Source organism: Mesoplodon mirus (assembly GCF_964341445.2).
Source record: "Mesoplodon mirus genome assembly, chromosome: 6".
Lineage (NCBI taxonomy): Eukaryota > Metazoa > Chordata > Mammalia > Artiodactyla > Ziphiidae > Mesoplodon > Mesoplodon mirus.
Window position 1 is genome coordinate 141482536 of NC_138982.1, and position 20743 is coordinate 141503278.

A 20743-nucleotide genomic window follows, 5' to 3' on the forward strand; every position below is an offset into this window, starting at 1 on the left:
ATTTGTGGGAAGCCAATGGGAGCTGAGGATAATAGGGTCCCTGGGGGAGGGAAACTGACACCAATTCAAAGCCAATCAGGGGACTCTCAGGGCCCTGCTGATGCAAGACCTGTGAGCTAATTCTAAAGCGTTCCAATGCAGGGGCCGCAGGGTAAAGGGCTGAGGGGGGACTGTGGTTCTGGAAGCACCAGGCTAAGATAATGGTGGATCAGATGGGCTACTTATTCAAGGAATTCTGAAAATGTGGTTGGAAAGCTGGGCAAAGGGGAAACCCTGGAGCCACTGAGGGAGCCCGAATGGGCTGAGCCTCGTCTTGGGAGAATTTCAGTGGGCTTCTGCCTTGGGCCAATTGTAGCAAAGACTATTTACCAAACCCCGATGGTTTGCCTTTGTACCTATTTATTGGTTCCAGGAGAGACGTGGACAGCTTTTAAGATCACTGGATTCTTGTTTTCAGCAGATGGAATGTGACTAGGAAAGGGGCCAAGACTGACAACCACATTGTGGAAAACGGGGGTGGCATCAGTTTGTCTTTATCATAAGGAATTTAAATTTAGGAGGAACCAAGGCAGTAAATCCCCTTATGTTTGAATACTGCTGTTTCAAAATGTTGATGACTTAAGACCCTTTGACGTTTCTGTTTTGAAGAAAGATGAAATCTTCAGTCTTGATCTAGAAGTTAGGTGGGGTTTCATGGCAGCCTGTATAATTCAGAAATAATCAAGTTAAGGTGAAATAGAGTGACAATTTAATTATCCTGTAATTTATAAAAATCTTTAAAAACATTTTATAATTTGAACTTTCCATGAATTGCCTAATGCACTGGTACAGCATTATTGATTTACACGTTGAAATTCAGTTTGCTCCTTTTAAGACAGAGAGACAAAGGTAAAAACATTACACCCCAATCCCTTTCTCCCGTGAGACCAAGAGGAAGACAGCATTTTAAAAATCAGACCCTGACTTCTACAGCAAGGGCAGGGTTGGCTTCAGCTTCTCAGCCTCTGGGTGGGTTAGTTCAATGAAGTAATAAGCCATCCAGCTTGGGGATTCTCTTTGCTAATATTTTTAAAAATTGTGAGCCCTTTACAAAGTAAATTATAGTCTTGTGAATCCTAATAGGAATTAAATACATCACTGTGTTATTTTTTTTTTTTTTTTTTTTTTTTTTTTTTTTTTTTCCGTACGCGGGCCTCTCACTGTTGTGGCCTCTCCCGTTGCGGAGCACAGGCTCCGGATGCGCAGGCTCAGCGGCCATGGCTCACGGGCCCAGCCGCTCCGCGGCATATGGGATCCTCCCAGACCGGGGCACGAACCCGTATCCCCTGCATCGGCAGGCGGACTCTCAACCACTGTGCCACCAGGGAGGCCCCATCACTGTGTTATTTTTGCTTGGGCTGTGATGAAGAAATGAGTACATGAAAGACATTTTTATTTTAGATGAATATAGTATTAACATTAATGATCAACTCTTTAATAATATTTATTCTACATAAAGAGAGATTTTGACTTTTTCCCATTTGACAAGTGGTACATGCACTTTGACTTGCTGTAATTCAGTTAAATAAGGAAAAAACTATGATTGGTCAGTGAACATTAAAAATGACATAACATGATTAGCTTTGGGACTGAATATATAGGAAACTCGATTGACATTTAAGAAAGAGACAAAAATTATCTGATATTTGGGATGCTTGCATTTTGTGCTTCAAGAACCTTCTGTCTGTTTTTCTGGTTTTTAGGTTGCTTTTCAAGGTTAAGATGGGAAGGCTGTCTTGGCTATTTGATATCACATCTTTCCCGGCTGTGCATCCAGGCTTACATGGGCTTATTTGTGATGATCAGAAAGGCCAATTAGATCATGTGTTTTACCTCTTTAACATGATTTTTTATTTTATTTTATTTTAAAAATTTTATTGAAGTATAGTTGATTTACAATGTTGTGTTTAATTTCTGCTGTATAGCACAGTGATTCAGTTATACATATTATATATATATCCTTTTTCATATTCTTTTCCATTATGGTTTATCACAGGATATTGAACATAGTTTCCTGTGCTGTACAGTAGGACCTTCTTGTTCATCCATTCTCTATATAATTGTTGGCATCTGCTAACCCCACATTCCCAATCCTTCCCTCCTCCAACAGCCCTTCCCTTTGGCAATCACAAGTCTGTTCTCTATACTTGTGAGTCTGTTTCTGATTGTAGATAAGTTCGTTTGTGTTGTATTTTAAATTCCACATATAAGTGATATCATATGGTATTTGTCTTTCTCTTTCTGACTTACTTCCCTTAGTATGATAGTCCCTAGGTCCATCCATGTTGCTGCAAATGGCATTATTTCATTCTTCTTTATGGCCGAGTAGTATTCCATTGTATATATGTACCACATCGTCTTTATCCATTCATCTGTCGATGGACATTTAGGTTGTTTCCATGTGTTGGCTATTGTACTAGGTTGGCCAAAAGGTTTGTTTGGGTTTTTCCCTAAGATGTTATGGGAAAAAGCCAGACGAACTTTCTGGCCAACCCAATAAATTGTTAATGAGAATTTTTAAAGTACCAGTCACATCCAGTAGATTCTTCTCAGATAAATCCAAGGCTTTTAGATAAAATCTCTGGCTCTGTTGAAACCATCTTGGGGAAATCTCATGGATTTGTACCTTTTCTCCTCCAGCCCATTGTATCTAAACAGCAGCTCCCTGTGCTTCCTTCTCTAACCAACATTCCGTGAGGGATATAAATAACATAATCTTTGCGGGTCCAGATTTGGTTCATAACACTTCTGGCCATGGACCGTCAGCTTCACTAATTTCTCTAGACACCATAATATCTGCTTTATGCCCCCACCTCCTGGCTGGCAGGAGATTCAATCTGGGTGAAGCGTTTTGGAGACTCACTCTTTCTTGGGGACTTAGAGTCATCATGGGGTCTTCAGTGGTGACTGGAGGGGAGAGGGCCCTGGCTTTTTGTGGTGGTGACTTTGTGACACGGGTTTCCTGCTGCCTGTTGGCAGCTGTTGAGGCTGGTCCCTCAGCTTGGTTCAGGCCCTCTGCCCTGGCTAGACGTGGCCATGCCTCTCACAGTGACCAGTCGTATGCTTCCTCGTACATCATGTCCAGGTGCTACCCAGATGCCCCAGTGGTCCCTGGTTCAGCGTCTACATCAAGCAGGGCCTGGATAGCACCACCTGGAACACCCACCGCCTTCTGCCCCCTTCTCTCTTCAATCTGGCTGCTTCATCTCCTCAGCTCCAAGCCCTAAGCTCCAAGCTCGTTTTTCCAGGGATTATCTAGCTTCCTCTCCTCTTTCAGCCCAGGATTTTGATAAGCAAGGCTTATAACTTCTTCCCTAGAGGCAGAGAACCAGAAAAAGTATGTGGCTGTCTTCTTGGAGTGTGGGGAATGACAGTAACTCTATTCCCTCCCTCTAATTTTGGGTAGTAGGGAGAACAAAATGAGAATTCTTATTCTGGTATATACAGCCATACTATTCATGACAAGGAACACAAATGTATTTTAACCTCTTCTTCTGAAATGATTACAGACTCACAGGGACATAGTACTGACTCCTGTGTGCCCTTTGCCTGGCTTCTGCTAATGATGACATCTCAGATGGCTGCAGTAGGAGATGGAAACCAGGAGTATGACATTGGTGCATCTCTGTTAAGTAGACTTGCAGACCTTATTCAGCATTGGCCATTTTTTTCAAACCTTTCATTTGTATGTTAAATGTCATTCTTCTTTGTGTTAAGAACCATTTTCAAGTGTGCAGTGGTAAAGGCTCCTTCCAGTGGCTGGCAGTGTTAAAACGAGTGACAGACCAGCTAAGTGAGTGTCTGAGTTGTGTTCATCTGATCTCAACTATTGCACATGTTTACTCAGTACACACTTGCAAATGTTCAAAGGATGCCATTTTAATGGGGAAAATATTTACCGAAGAATATCACATTGATTTGAAAAAAAGAGATGTGGACAGAAACTGTCCTCTCCTTTAGCGAGATGGACTTCCCCTGACCACCAACCCAAGCCTCTGGGGTTCTTACACACAAGATGCTGAGGTGCATATTTCCTACTTGCTGACAGGTTGGGGCAGCGTTTGGGAGGCAAGATGGTGCACACTGAAAAGATCATTCATTCCTGCCTAAGAAGATGTCACCTGTAGCTTCAGTCCCCCTGTAGAGAGGGGACTTCATGGTCCCCTTCCCTGATGACGCAGGGAGGGATGAGGGGTTAAAGAGGAGAGGGGAGGCTTGTGAACTGTACCAGAGGAGTAAAGGAGGAAAGCAGGCCACCTCAGCTTCTGGACACACTGAGAAGGGGACTACAGACTGGGGGTGTCATGAGAACACTATGAAACCCTGGAAATGGAGAAGACGCAGCTTGTTCATCCTGGTGTTTGGTTTCCACTGAGGTCAAAGTATTTTACAAGGTATTCTTTGCTAACTCAATGGTCCTCTCCAAAATCTTCTAAGACCTTGGCTTGTCTGACTACATGATTATGGTCTGTATATCTTCCCCACTTTGCTTCCTCCAAAATCTGTCTTGAGGATAGTTGCTCAACCAAGGGGTGGGCATTGGTTTAGGTCCTCCACAAGCTCGTGAGTCTAAGGCTGCGTCCCTGTACTGTCTGCAGATGGAGAGAACCCTGCTCTTGCCCCTGACCTCCAGCTGCTCTGAGGCTGGCTGCCCTCCTCATGTCCCTCTGGACTGGCCCTCGCCCTCCTTCCACACCAGCCACTTGTCCTAACCAGCCACTGCCTGACACTCACCGTGGCTGACACCTGTCCTTAATCCTGGCCACGTGCCACATCAGCAGCCTGCCTCCCTGGCCAAGTTCCCAACAGAAATAGCTGTTGGTGAGGTTCTAAGACTTTGAAGGCTTCCTCTGATTAGCTTTCTTAGAAGAACAACAAGATAAAATGATTTTAAGTTGTAGCTTCGTCAAGTGAATGATTCATACCCTATCCTAAGATCCTGCAAAATCTCAACTTAATTGACCATGTGATTATAATTATCTTAAAAATAACCTTTTGCCTTTACAATTATTTGCCAGACATAAAAATCAATTCAAGCATTGTATATAGATGACTTTTAAGGATCTACCTAATTCTGACACTTTATAATTCTGTGAGCTAAGGATGGATGTTTAAGTTTTTATTTAATTAATATATCCCACCTCCTCCTAAGAAAGATTTGAGGCATGAGTGGCATACATAAATACCTTCATTCAACATTTTATTGACAGACTGAATGCTGCCATATGCGGGGCAGTCCAGGGACTGAAAATGAGCTTCTATTCTGGTGGAGCTGGTGATGGTCATAGCCAAGGTTCTTCAAAGCTTACCTGACCTTTTGAGGCTAAGTATTTCTATAAATTCTCTGAGCAGTTACTTTCTCTATTTAATGTCTCTTTCAAGAAATTAAGGTCAATTCAGATACTGATAAAGCCCTAGGTCCCTTGGTAATTGCTGCTAGCTAACCTGTAAAAGTTGAGATTAGCACTTATTCCTGTAAGAACCCCTACTGCTTTCCAGCCTAGCTCTAAGGATAATCCCATTTTTAATAGTGTGTTTTTTGTTAATTCATTTGTTTCAGCTGTACACAATTAATAAACATAATTGGATTTAGAAAAGTGTAAAACTCTACATAGCTAACAATTCTGTGTTGCATATAGTGAATTTTAATTTGATCTCATGTGGATAAGAAGAAAATGAATGTTCTTTGAGATCTAAAGAGTTAATAGCAGACTTTATAGGTTCATTTATCTAGTCACTTAACACATTTATTGAGCTTATACCTTGGTTCCAGACCGTGGCTGGGTCCTGGAGATCCAAAAATGAATAAAGATACAAGTTGTGCCCCAAGGAGTACACAGACTAGTTAGGGAGACAGATAAATAAATGATGATTATGGTAGCAAAAAAGGGGGTCCCCTAACTCAGGCTTATGGGTCAGGAAAGTCTTCCTTGAAAAGATCATTTTAAGCAGTGTCCTGGAAGGTGTCACTGATGTGAGAAAGTTGTATGTGACTGTTAGCTGAAATAAAGAATCATGAGGCTAGAGAGGTGAGCAGGGGCCAGATCATGGTGGCCTTTCAAACGTTCTAAGGATTAGGGATTTATCTTGAAAAGATGGAAAGTTTTCAACACGAGGGCAGCATGGTAAGGTGGGTTGTCTTTTAGAGTGGTATCTCTGGCTACTGTGTGGAGAACAGGTTGGAGATAAGGAAGGCTAGAGGTGATGTAACCCCGGTGAGAGAAGATGGCGGTCCTGGCAAAGGAAGGACAAGGCAGGGGCAGGATGAGACAATATTAAAGAAGTTCAGTCAACACATCGCTGAGAAAGCAACACCTGGATTTTGCAACAAGTGCAGGACTCTCTTTTCCTGGACTTTAGTTTAGCTTCAAAACTTGCTGTGTTGTCAGAATTGATTTGGAGATTCCCAGTGCTGGGGAACGTCTTGGGCTGACTCAGTCTTGGCTGGTTGGATCAGGTTTTCACCTTTTTGTATTTTCTTTACCAGTCTCAGAAATCTGAGAGTATTGTTCTGGAGCTGGCCAAAAACGTGAGGCTGGGCCAGAGAAGGTAGCAGTGTGGTGGGGCCTCCACCACTTGCCTTCCATGAGAATCTTGAGAGGCAGCATGGTAGAGTAGGAAAGAGACTAAATTAGGAACCAGGAATCTTGAAGTGAGTCCTGATCATGTTACTTACTTGTGCTCTGATTCTGGGCAAATTACTTAACTCTATGGTCTTGGTGTCCTCATCTGTCCATAGAAGGGACTGGGTAAGAGGATATAAGCAAATATGAGGTTGTTTTCAACTCCCTCAGTCCAAAATTCCATGAGCTCAGGGATGGGAAGGTTCTTATTTCTTTGCAATTTTAGGAGATATCGCCTGGTTCTCCCACTTTGATCTGGGGGAAATAGAAATTCCAGTGGGTTGGCAGAGTGGAGACCTGTTTGAGCCCAGGATGGCCTCACCCTTTCTTACTTTAAAGTTTCTTTCTTTAACCAGAAATCCGTGTTTAAATATTACATGGTTCAGAAATGTTATAATTTTGTTCTGATGGTGAAAAAGACTTTGATCTGTTTTTATTAATTCCTTCAGAACTGAAGTAAAGGCATGCTTATAAGGAAATAAAAGCCAAAAAGCCATAATTTTGTTCAAATTTTCTAATTGCTTACGTATATGGTTTGAATTTTCCCTGATAGCTCTATACGTCTGCAATATGCTTTGGATATAGACAAAGGATCAAACATATAATTAAGCAGTATTACTAATTAGTTATATTTTCTCAGGAATAAGAGTGATGAAAATATGTCCTTAATTTCATAATATTCCAAGGGCTTGAAATCTAATGCATGAAATACGTAGGCATTGCTCATTTATCATATCTTTGCTATTGATATGTTTTCTCAATAAATAGATGTCTTTCGTTTTGATAAATGTGTATTTTATTATAGTTTGCTTAATTTTCATTTATTTTTTAAATTAAAAAATTTTTATGTGTTTTAATTTTTTTATTTTTATACAATTTTAAAGGTTACTTTTCATTTACAGTTATCAAAAAATATTGGCTATACAGTTTGCTTAATTTTTAGATTCAACTTAAAACTTATGCAAATTTATATTTTTCTTTCATTTCTGTTTATGGACTTAAGGAAGAAGAGGGAGAGACAGCAACAGAAGAGGTACAGTAGCATATTTCACAGTCATGTTGTGCTTAACAAAAGCATCTTTTAGGTGAGAGAGCTGCACCTTTAGCCACATTCACCTTGTTCTTCATGACACAGAGAAGCAGATGCAACCCATACTCCCAGAAAATCCTCCTTTAGCCTGCCAAGAAGAGAAATAAAATAAGATGGAGATACATTTATCAAAGGGAGATTGATGGGGAAACAGGGTGTGGCTTTGGACTCTTTTCTGAGCCTCCTGTGGTGAAGGTGTCGTCAGTGAAGTCAGGCCAGGCTGGGCCCAGTCCTTCAGTGGAGATTTCTTCTCCATTTTTTCTTCTCACCCCATTGAGTAGCACACACTTTACGCAGCTTTCATGGTGCTTACTGGTGTTGTTTGATTGCCTCCTATTCACTTTGTTGGTGAGGGAGGGATTCTCTCCCTCTGATTACAGGAATGGCACAACAACTGCCACTGGGCAGGTGAGATGGACAGTGGTTTATTAGTCACACATTCTCCAAGCCCAAGGGATGAGGCTATCCACGCATGCAGGGCCCCACGGGGGGGTTCACATGGGACCAGAGTGAACAGTTGGGGGCAGTGGGAGGCAGGCTTTGTAGTATCAAGAGGGTAGGGTGTCCCCTGGTCCACGTGGAGAATGTGATTGGCTTGTTTGCATAATTCTGGGGGATAAGCAGGCACTGTGTCTGGTCCCTTGATAAGGAGGGCTGCTTGGGTGGGAGACCCAATCTGTGGGAGCAGAAGGGGAGGTGAACCAGTGGTCAGGCCATTTTAGGTCTTCCCAATTTTACTAGATGTTAAGGCAGCAGATAGTATTGAGTCTTAATTTTAGGTCTTGCACCAAAGGTGTACACCTTAGACACCATGAGGTTTAAACATGCAGCTCATCGCTTAGCATCTGGAAGATATTTGACATTAGGTAACCACATGGTTCCAGAATTTCTAGTGGGGATCTACCCAGGGGGAGCATTATTATTTGTATGTGTGTGGGGGGGGATTTTTTTGTTTTTTTGAGTAGAGTTGATTTACAATGTTGTGTTAGTTTCAGGTGTACAACAAAGTGATATATATATGTATTCTCTATATATCCATATATATTCTATACATAGACTATATATGTCCATATATATATTCTATATATTCTATACATAGGATATCTATATCCATATATTCTATATATAGAATATATATATCATATATATCCTATATATTCTGTACATAGAATATATATATATGCATATATATATTCTATGTATTCCAGAAATAGTATATATCTATATATATATTCTATGCATTCTATACATAGAATATATATACCCATATATATTCTATATATTCTATACATAGAATATATATATCCATGTCTATATTCTATATATTCTATACATAGAATATATATATCCATGTCTATATTCTATATATTCTATACATAGAATATATATATCCATATTTATATTCAATATATTCTCTATATAGAATATATATATATTTTTTCAGATTCTTTTCCCTTATAGGTTATTATAAACTACTGAGTATAGTTTCCCTGCTATACAGTATGTCCTTGTTGGTTATCTGTTTTTTACATAGTAGTGTGTATATGTCGATCCCGAGCTCCTAATTCATCCCTTCCCACAAGGGGAGCAGTAACGACTTGAGAAGAATTCTTTTTTTTTTTAACCCTGTTTGGGAACATTTGCCCTTTAATTTGCATTTAAAATCAGCTTCTTTAAATATTTTAGTTACAACTTCTGAATAGTGAAGACATAGGAGATGCTGCAGGCACTCAGTACTGGCTCCCACCCCTTCCCCCTACCCCAACCCCCAAGCCTTGCTTCTTTGCTCACAATGCATATGGGCACCCTGCACTAAATAAATGGCTCCCCGTGTCAAGTGTCAGCAGCCTCAGGACTGGATGCCGTTGGATATGAAGCGATGAAGCCCAGTAGCTTTCATGACAGGATGTGTGCATTTAACCATGCTCCGAAGAATGCCAATGATTGTGCCCAGACCCAAGGCAGTACCTCAGAGGTGACATCGGCCGTTTCCCCACTGTGTACTGGCATCTTGGGCTGGTTTCCACCACAATCCATCCTCTCCCAGACCTGTGTTCTGTGGCGGAAGAGCTGAGGCTCTGCCCCCTAAGGGCCACGATACAGGAAGGAACAGAACTGCCTCTTCAGCCCACAGGCTTAGGCCAATGGAATTTAAAAGCTCAAGACAATGTGAGACAGTCCACAGGAAGCCTCCTTCACTCCAATCTCTACCAGGCGCCATCCAGCCCTTGGTTGTGACGCATTCTGTCTCACTGCCAAGATGTGCTAGAATCTGCCCTAGATGAGAACAATGTGGTAGAATGGTCCCGGCAGTCTGGAAAGGTTGGCACCACAACAGCTGGGCGTGCTTGTGCCAAAATGGGTCTTCCTGGTACAAAGCTATGACGGAGAGTGTGAGGGCAGGCCTGGGCTCTGCTTCAGTCTCACTGATAACCTGTGACCTCAGAATCTGTCATCCCCCTCAACACTGCCTACCCATCCCCTGCCCCTCCAGATCCCCCAGCCTGTGCTTCCTGGAAAAGGTAGAAGAGGCAGCTTGAAGTCAATGACAGCTGAGAATGAAGATGCCATTTAAGAAGCAAAGCAGCACCTCCTGGCCTCTGGTCAATACCTCCACATGGGTGGAACCGAGTAAGGACGTGCACAGCCAGGACAGAGGCTGCTCCGAGCTTGGGAGGCACAGCACCCTCCTAGGCGTCTCTGGAGGACAGACTTTCAAGAGAAAAAACTTAATCACATGGTCCCCGGCAGTTTCCCTGTGGTATACTGGACCGGGGAGAAGCAAAATCATCTCTGCGGAGGGCTAATGGAGGAAAGGCAGGAATATTAATGAGCATCCATTAAGGCTCTCTCTCTCCCTCAAGCCTAAGGAAATCAGATATTCGAGTGTAAGAGAAGGGTGCAGAGAGGGAGAGCCTGGCAGGAACACCAAGGAGAGAGCTGTGACTGCTGGTTACATAGTGCCCTGGTTTCCTTGCTTCAGAACAACAGCATATGCCTGTCTGTCACCAGGCTAACCCGGGGCCCGTGAGGGGACAGGGAGAAGGCTGGTTTTCAGCTCCTGCATGGTTGATGTGAAGGGCACATGGCTTCCTCCTCCAGGTCCAATAGGAGGTCTCTGGAATCCTCTACCGCTGCCTTGATTTTGAGGAGGAAAGTCATGGCCTCTCCGCCATCCATCAGCCGGTGATCATATGTCAGGGCCACGTACATTATGGGCCGCATCTTCAACTTGCCTCCCACGACCACTGGCCTATCAAAGATGGCGTGCGTGCCCAGGATGGCAGACTGAGGGGGGTTGATGATGGGCGTTCCGAAGAGTGAGCCAAAACGCCTCCGCTGCTGATGGTGAAGGTACCACCATCCATATCTTCAATGGCAAGTTCATCCTTCCGGGCCTTCTCTCCCAGTTCACTGATGGTTCGCTCAATATCAGCATAATTCCTAGTTTCCACATTCCTGATGACGGGAAACACCAGATCCCGAGGGGTGGCCACCGCAATGCTGATGTCAATATAATCCCTATACACCACCTCTCCGGTTGTATCGTCAGTCACTGCATTTACAACAGGCTGCTGCTTCAAGGCAAAGGCTGAGGCCTTCACGAATGCCGACATGAAGCCTAGTGTGAGGTTATGTTTCTTCAGAAAAGCATCTTTGTGCCGAGCCCTCACCTCCTGGGTGTTACTCATGTCAATCTCACTGAAAGTGGTAAGCGCTGCTCAGGTATTCCGAGCCTCCTTCAGATGCTGAGCAATGCGCTGCCGCATCCTATTCATTTTCTCCCGATGTTCTGAACGCAGACCTGTGCCAGCTCCTGGCTCAGCTACTGGAGGGGCAGCAGTGGGTTTTACGGCAGACACTGGTTTGCTAGTGAGAGGTTGTGAGGGCGAGGGCACTGGTGGCATCTGAGTGGGTATGGATGCTGCAGGGGGAGGAGGAACTGCCGACGCTGCAGGTTCTGCTTTTTGGGCTGCGGCAGCAGGAGCTTCAGCTGGCTTGGCCTTAGCAGGAGCAGCGCCAGTTTTCCTGAGTGTGAAAAGAGGGGTGCCTCCTTCTACGTTCCCCCCATCAGGTACCAAAAGAGCTTCAGTCGTGCCATTTGCTGGTGATGGAACCTGCACGGATGACTTGTCAGGTTCAATCTCACAAACCACTTCACCTTCTGCAAGGTGAAGCTTTCTCCCACCTGACCCCCCCGTTCTGTGACAGATTCTGCAGGTGCTGGGGTTTTGACTTGTAATCACACCGTCCTTGCACACGCTGTAGCTCTGAAAAAGCGAACACTGAAGACACTACTGCTGTTAGTGACAATCTTCCTGCTGTCAGGGTAAGCTGGTGCCTGACATAAGGAGATCCCAGGCAGGGAACGTCTCCCTAGAGGGCAGTTCCCCTTCTGGAAGGCAGAGAGCGAGCCACTGAATGCCCGGGACAGGCAGCGGGACCGGGATAGCATCGCGCCGGCAGCAGCGGCGGTGATGGCGGAGCCTTGAGAAGAATTTTTAACCTGCCTCCCCAACTTGAGGTTATAGTAGAGCAGTGGTTCTCATCTGGTGGTGTGTGTTAGAATCACCCGTGGCGTATTTGAACCTTCAGAAGCCTGCCTCTGTTGGCCAATGGATAAGACCCTCCAGGGCTGAGCATGCCTTCAGCTTGCCTGTAGAGCTGAGATGGAGCATCTTCATTGTGGGGAGCCAGGATTGAAGGGGACGACAGAGCACATAGAGACAAGCGGAGCGATAATAAGGGCCTCCACCGGTTTGGGACAGAGCCTTCCTCTTTGCTGTCCTTCCTATGCCCGTGAGAGGAAACACCAAGAAAGAGAAAGATTATAAAAAGAATTAAAGTTTAGGGGGCTTCCCTGGTGGCGCAGTGGTTGAGAGTCCGCCTGCCAATGCAGGGGACACGGGTTCGTGCCCCGGTCCGGGAAGATCCCACATGCCGCGGAGCGGCTGGGCCCGTGAGCCATGGCCGCTGAGACTGCGCGTCCAGAGCCTGTGCTCCACAACGGGAGAGGCCACAACAGTGAGAGGCCCGCGCACCGCAAAAAATAAATAAATAAATAAATAAAATTAGGAATGTAAAAGAAACATATCCAGTTTAAGATAAATAATTTAAGAAAGAGATGTCTTAATGAATAAAGGTAGAATAAGAGGAACTGAAATATAAGGGAATCAAGTTTCACAAAGATAAAAGATTAAGAATTGCACAAAATAAGAAGTATTAAAAAATTGAGTACTGAGGATATAAGATTTAAAAGTACATTTAAAACATTAAAGAAAAATTAGAAAACAGTCTTAGTGTTATTAAGGATAAAATTTAAAGGGATAAAATGTATCCTCTGTAACATGCAATTTGAACTATTTTTGGGCTGGCTGACATGTTTGTTTATAGGGTCTATGCTTAAATAATCACGAACATTCCCAGGAAGACCTCATATCCCATGTTTGGAACTGGAGGTTAGTTGACCAATTGAATAATTCAATTAAAGTCGTAAATCATAAACATGTAGAGGGCTTAAACATTTATTTTAACTTGAAATATGTAAATGTATATTTACTGCCAATTTTTTGGATGTAGGACAAAGGTCTTTTCTTTAAATAATAGCCCAATGCTTAGAACTACCCACTGTCTTTCTAACGAACATACTCATTGGTCTGTCTAGAAATTCCAGTTTTGATTTCTTTAAAAATACAGCAGAAATTTAAAGGCACTTGCAAAGTACTCTAGGTGCATAAATCTCTTTGGATTTCAGATTCCCCCCTGCCACCCGAGCTTTTTGACACTTCATTCGATGACAGGTTTTTAAGGTGACTTACATATATGGGTCTTTTCAAAGTACTACATTAATTTTACATAGGGAAAAAAGTTCTTTTCATGCTCATATTTCATTGACTTTCATGATACTTATTTAAATTGTGTAATTACAGTAAGACTAACTTGGATACACCAGCATGGGAACAAACACAACCCACCCCTGTAAATGAAGACTTTGGTGGGTGGTGATGCCAAACCTGCTAGTTGCCAGGGCTCACTGTGCCTTAATCAACCAGTGTGATTTAAGAGAGAGAATACAGACTACAGCAGAGGTTCTCAAAGTGGGGCTCCCAGAGCAGCAGCAGCCTCACCTGGGAACCTCTACAAATACACATTTTCAGGGTTGGCCCCAAACTACTGAATCAGAAATCCTGAGGTGGAGCGCAGCAGATTGCTTTGAGAAGCCCTTCAGGTGATTCTGATGCTCCATCAAGGCTGAGAACCACTGGATTAGAACATAGGTTCTAGGTGACCCATGTGTTGCCAAGTAGAGGTCAAGATAAGAACTCCTGCTGTTCTAATGCTCGTAATAAAAAGTCCATCTCATCTCCAACACAATAATATTTATTTTATATTAGGAACTTGCATTTGGTTGAAACAAAAAGAGCTTTTAATTTTCTTTTGGTGACTGAAGTGAGTAATAGAAAATGAGAAAGGAGAAAGAGAAGGCTGCCAAGATCGAGAACAGTCTTTAACTCAATCTAAGTTTTCACAAATGAGTCCTCTCCTTTCCCATTCTTTCCCTGCTTGTTGAAACCCTCAAATTCTACTGGTTTTATTTTGAAAGCTTCAAAGAATGGTCTCTTTTTTGTTTGAGAAACTTTGTTTTGCTTCCTCACAGGCACTGGGGGAGGACTCCATGCTGAGGAGCTTTATGATAATTTTCATTAACTGAGCATGGCAAGGTCAGCATGCTGTTTCCCCTATTGCTGACAATGGGGAAGAGGTACTATGTGTCACAGTGAAGCAGGACTGAGATTCTCACCCTGCCGCTTGCCTGTTGAATCTGCACTTTATTAGCTGGATGTTGGGGAGTTTTAACTTTAACCCCTAACAGGGACGGCATCATGTGAATGGGTGGATGAATCTTTTCCGAGGATGTTAGTGGATTCTGGGGGCAGGTCCAAAGTGACATTCTCGGATTCTCCCTATTTCTATTCCATCCTCTCATGTTGGCTAAATCTCTTTATTGTAATCAAGCCTTTTAAGAATATTGTTTTTGAACATTTTTGGGTTAATCATTTAAAAATGCTAATCAGAGGGCTAAATTAAAAATGAAAACTCAAGGACAGAGAGAATATTTACCAAAAGTCACATGTACTGTCTAGGTATTTCAGTGGAAGGTCATCAACATTAAAGAAGGTCCCAAATGTCAAAAGAAACTCCTTCCCAAAACTTTTGTTGATTTTTGAAATTACAAAAAATTCATAATCTTTATAGAAAATTCAGAAAATACAGATAAAAACAGAAAATAAAAATATCTTATAACCCCATTACCCAGAGAGAACCACTAGCTACATGCTCACATACACATACACATATTTATCAAACTTTGATGAATACGCTTCTGTAATCTACTTTTGTTCATGTAATTAATCTATATATTTTTGGGGGGATGGTAAATATAGATCTGCTTCATTATTTTTAATATTATTTTATCAAACTAATCTCTATTCTTAGACCTAAAAGTTATTTTTAGCCTATTCCATACAGTGACTTTTCATTATCTATATATCTTTCCAATAATAATTTCTTTAGTTTCTCTCTTACTAGACAAGCTTCCATTTTTTAAAATCCCATTCTTATATATAAAAATAAGACAAACGCATTATTACTTTGAAAGTAGTTTCAGATTATATATGTAGGTTACTGATAACTTTGGCTTCAAGAAATTAGCTTGCTATAACAAATATAACCAGCTTATACATTTAAAACCTTCATCCTTTCTGAAAAAATTCTATTTGCTGAGATTCTTTTTGTATTTTATTCCTCCAACTGCCTTCCGAATTTTTAAAGGCAACAAGACGAGAGCAGTCTGTTAATATGAGTAAAGACTATATGCTTAAGAGGAGTCATGAAACTTGTTAGAATTAATGCTTTGCCCTGCAGAACCATCCCAGATTGTGGGGTCTGTGTCTAGGAAGATGGTGTCTTTGTGTGGGTGTGTGTGTTGTATGTGTGCAGTGTGTTTGTGTGTTGGGTGGGGTGTGTAGGAGGCCCTCAACTCTAGCCTGATGTTTTACACTCTTTTCCTCACTGTATCTGTTGACCCTTACACTTTTCAATAATAATGTAATTTTTGTTAAAATAAGACAGAAGAAATAACTGCGGAGGAAGCAGAAGGGGAAGCGGAGGAAGAGGAAGCTGAGAAAGGAGAGGAGGGGCCAGGAGAAGAAGAAGAAGAAGGAGAAGAGGAAGGAGATTCTTAGGCCTTTTCATGCTTTATTCTTCCACGTGTCCAGGTAGCCACATCGCTCTGGGGTTGAAAGTTTGTTTATTACAGTCTGCCATGTAGACCACATTTCACTTGGTGATGGAAGTGGATTTCAATTCGATCTACTTGTCTGTCTTCCCGAGGCCCTGGGCTGCCCCCTTCCTGGAGCCGCAGGGCTGGTGAACTCTACCGGACCCTTTTCTTGGGCGCTAGGGCGAGGAAGGCCTGTGGTTGGTATGATTTCTAGGAAAAAGCATAACTTTGAGGGGAGGAAGAGTTTGTTTTGTACTTGCTCCCTCCTCTTCCTCTTTATTTAAGTGAAAGCACAGGATGTGTTCTGTTATCAGCGTTCTATCACATGGACTCCTTTACTGACCAACATACTTACGTATGCATAGGAGAGTTTACAATCAATGTTCATAACGATGGCAATAAATTACAACCTAAAAATACCACAAAGCTGGCTGCTCATGAAAAAAGATATTGCTACTAGAGATTCAACAGTAAGTGCTTGATATTACATTTATTCAATTATATTCATTGATTTATATCAAAATACTCATGTATTCAATATTAGCCCAAACACTCATGTAGAAACACTTTGGAATATGGTGAAGTCACTTGAGGTAACTTTGACAAGTACACTTGCTGCCTTGTAATTTTTTTTTTAACATCTTTATTGGAATGTAATTGCTTTACAATGGTGTGTTAGTTTCTGCTTTTAACAAAGTGAATCAGCTATACATATACATATATCCCCATATCTCTTCCCTCTTGCATCTCCCTCCCACCCTCCCTGTGCCACCCCTCCAGGTGGTCACAAAGCACCTAGCTGATCTCCCTGTGCTATGCGGCTGCTTCCCACTAGCTATCTGTTTTACATTTGGTAGTGTATATATCCATGCCACTCTCTCACTTCGTCCCAGCTTACCCTTCCCCCTCCCCATGTCCTCAAGTCCATTCTCTACATCTGCATGTTTATTCCTGTCCTGCCCCTAGGTTCATCATAACCTTTTTTTTTTTAGATTCCATATATATGTGTTAGCATACGGTATTTGTTTTTCTCTTTCTGACTTACTTCACTCTGTATGACAGACTCTAGGTCCATCCACCTCACTACAAATAACTCAATTTTGTTTCTTTTTATCACTGAGTAATATTCCATTGTATATATGTGCCACATCTTCTTTATCCATTCATCTGTTGATGGACACTTAGGTTGCTTCCATGTCCTGGCTATTGTAAATAGAGCTGCAATGAACATTGTGGTACATGACTCTTTCTGAGTTATGGTTTTCTCAGGGTATGTGCCCAGTAGTGGGATTGCTGGGTTGTATGGTAGTTCTATTTTTAGTTTTTTAAGGAACCTCCATACTGTTCTCCATAGTGCTGCCTTGTAATTTTAAACTTATACTGATGATGAAAAAGAATTATGTACTTCTTAATAGTCTGGTGAGTGCCACATAAATATATTAATAAGATAATGATAGTGGATATTGAGATCACAGGGGAAATGCTCAAATATTGTGGGCCATACAGATAAGATGGTAGCTATGAAAACATCAAAAGATCATTAAGAGCTGTAAAAATATCTGGTTTAACAGACAGTTAGCAAATACCCATGTAAATGTTATGTTCTTATTGACATTATTTGACCTTGCAACCAAGGCAGCTGTTTATTCTCTAGGGCAGTGAGGCTTACGGTTTGCTCTGGTGCCATAAGTGTTCTTGTTAATTTAAATTAAAAAAATTTACTCTCCTTTCTGTCCATATTATGCCTCTGCTGAAACATGTAAGATAGATTTGGGGGCTGTTGATATCAGGGGAGCAGGAAGAAGAGGAGAATGAAGGAGTGAGCACTGGACACACAGCAGGTCTTCAGTTAAGGTCTGCGGTCACACTTGGAGCCTACCTAGTGAAGGGTGGACAAAAAGCTTCAGCTGGATAAGGAAAAAGAAATCCCCAGTGCTTGTAAATATCGGCCAACAAACAGCTCTGCTTTATGTACCAAAGACCAATTTGAACATTAGAATCTCCCCTCTTAATTTACTTACACTTATACATAAAATACTACTATTAAAAATGAATATATTTTTAGGAAATCTTGGAGCTGGTGGGAGTAGCCATCACATTTTATTATCGGACCACGAAAGTTTCATCACTCCTTTATTCAAATTACAAAGCAAATCCAGCCCATCATTTGATGTTTTCCCAGGTGGTTTCTTTCATGTTGTGGACACATAGATATCTATTTTAGGGCCAATGGTTGTCTTTTTGGAAGTGATCCCATTTCCTTTTTTTATTTTTTATTTTCTTCTAAATAAAAGAAAATAAAAAATTACTATTGAACAGTCTGTTGTCAGTCTGATTAGTGTCCCTAATCCGATTTCTAAGGAATGAATAGGGGCTCAGTTTTGGAAAAAAAGAAAACTGGCAAGTTTTACTTTTAGAAATTTTATCTGAAGAATGATGTGAAAGGAAAATATGCCAATAGTTATCATTATACTAACTCCCGCAACAGTAAAAGACTCACAAATACTGTTTAAATTCATTTCCACTCACTCCGTTTGTAAAGTTCTTTTAAAATTATTCAATTTTAATGTAATTATAAAAAAATATTGAATGTGAAACGACACAGCTGAGAGGGAATCCTTCATGTAGCCAGATGGCTTTATAGGCTGATTATGGAAAAAAAAAAGGCAAATATCGTTGTGGCCAGCCCATTTTGACTGTTTCTCTGATGGCTTCTAGTTTGGAATTACTATATTTGTCATGAGGTCAAAATGCCTGACAGTGAAGGAGGGAATCAGACAGCTTCCTAAATCCCACTCCCGACCCCCGGAGAGATCCAGTGTCCTTCTTGAAAATGCAACATGGCAGTGCAATCATGCATTTCATTGGGCAGACCATTCAGTGTCTAAAGACAAACCCATCTCATAGCTCATGGATCTGCCAGGCATTTTATTTGAAAAGATGGTTCTAGGACTGTGGCATTGAATGGAACTATGAAACATTTCTCATTTCCTGTGTTTGAAATTGATGCTAAATTGATGCCCCAGGAGAAACAGTGTATAGTCTGAGACTGGGTTCTGTCTCCTAACAGGCTGCTGCTAAATACGGTCCTCTAGTCTAGCCGTGGACCATTTCAATTTCCTCCCCCAGGACTAAGTTGTAAATTCAGCCTCTCCATTTTCCATGAAAATGCAGTGGGGAAACTATAATTGAAGATGTCAACTTCCTTCTTTTTTTTTTAATGTTGAAATCCAATAACTCCAATTTATTTCCAAAGGCTGTTATGTCTTTATTTTTACATTCTTACATTTTCTTGCCTTAAGCAATGGTATTTTATGACTATTTAATTTCAGAATTATAAGAGAAACAGCCCACAGACATTCCTACCAGTATTAGGAGACAATGTCTACATCCGTTTTTCGGTAATATCTGCTTAGTATTTACTTAACACTTCCCTTTTAATCATTCTCAATTCCTTTTGCATTTAAAAATTTTTAAATTTTTAATCAATTTTTATTGGAGTATAGTTGCTCTACAATGTTGTGTTAGCTTCTGCTGTATAGCAAAGTGAATCAGCTATACGTATACATATATCCACTCTTTTTTGGATTTCCTTCCCATTTAGGTCACCACAGATCACTGAGTAGGGTTCCCTGTGCTATACCGTAGGTTCTCATTAGTTATCTATTTTATACATAGTAGTGTATATATGTCAATTCCAGTCTCCCAATTAGTCCCAGCCCCCCCCCTTCTCTCCTTGGTAACCATAAGTTTGTTCTCTACGTCTGTGGAAGATATCAACTTCCTTCTATGTCTGATAGTTTAGCACAGAGAAAGGATATAAACATCATTTGGTTTTCCATGAGAAAAATTTAATTTCCTTTCTTTGCACTTGATGAGTAGTGGTTTCTAGAATAAAAAGCAATACTTCCCTTGACTGTATGTTGAAGAGTTCAGTTTTTGATAAACATTCTCTGTCTCTCGTTAACAGTCTTCTCCCTAATATTTCCCCTTTCTTTTAGGAAACCCAAGCCATGAAGCACCATTTCAACTCTCTTCCCACAAACCAAATTCAACAAAATGCTTTGGCCCGAAGCTCGTACACGTCTGTCAGTACATCCAGGGTTCACCGAGGAATTGTATGATCCGACATGGTTAGATCTCCATGCATATACCTGCTTAATCATATCAACATGAAATCAAATGTGAAGACAACACATGCATACCTTCATGGGCCTGACATTTGTGGCCTTTGCTTAATTTTTTTTTTTTTTGCTCTGCATGAATAGACCTTCTAATACCCTGAAAAAAATGTCAAAATATAGAACTTCTCTTTGTGATATGACAAAAGTATTTCTTTGTATGTGCCTTATGCTACTTTTCTCAGAATTAGCTTTGAAAATGAAGAGATTTATAGAGAACAATCATACTAATAAAGATGAATAGCAAGTATCTAGTCCCAAGGAGGAGATTTCTTCATTTCTAGTCTCTCTGTGTATAACCTGAACTCAATCTGTCTCTTGCAGATTCTGAATGCTCAGCAGAACTTTTCTGTCTCCATTGGGATGGATCCTTTCTGTTGCACTGATTATTTGGTCCATGTTTTCAAATATTATGTCTTGTTATGTCGTATTTTATATTATTCACACCGCTGCATACATAGTCTCTGAAGCCTTGTTTAAATGTCACTACCGTCCACATGTGTAGGGGTCATGATGCAGACAAATA

At 41.4% G+C, this 20743-nt stretch overlaps 1 protein-coding gene and 1 pseudogene across 3 annotated transcripts in view; one reads left to right on the plus strand and one right to left on the minus strand.

Annotated features, from left to right (window-relative positions):
* The window catches only part of SH3BGR (SH3 domain binding glutamate rich protein), a 62513-nt gene extending 42046 nt beyond the window's left edge, over positions 1-20467 (plus strand). Inside the window, exons 6-8 of one of the 2 annotated variants that reach the window (XR_014294394.1) lie at positions 7670-7695; positions 15886-16031; positions 20038-20467. Coding sequence is in view for 1 of the 2 variants with exons in the window: in XM_082625319.1 (XP_082481445.1) it covers positions 7666-7695; positions 15882-15998 (147 nt within the window). In the remaining variant the exon portion in view is untranslated. Of the gene's footprint in view, positions 1-7665; positions 7696-15881; positions 16032-20037 lie in introns of both variants that reach the window. The other variant, XM_082625319.1, reaches the window with a different exon arrangement.
* On the minus strand, positions 10807-12220 carry LOC309806546 (dihydrolipoyllysine-residue succinyltransferase component of 2-oxoglutarate dehydrogenase complex, mitochondrial-like; annotated as a pseudogene). Its single transcript has one exon. The product of its transcript is annotated as a dihydrolipoyllysine-residue succinyltransferase component of 2-oxoglutarate dehydrogenase complex, mitochondrial-like (transcript).
* Positions 20468-20743: the final 276 nt, after the last annotated feature.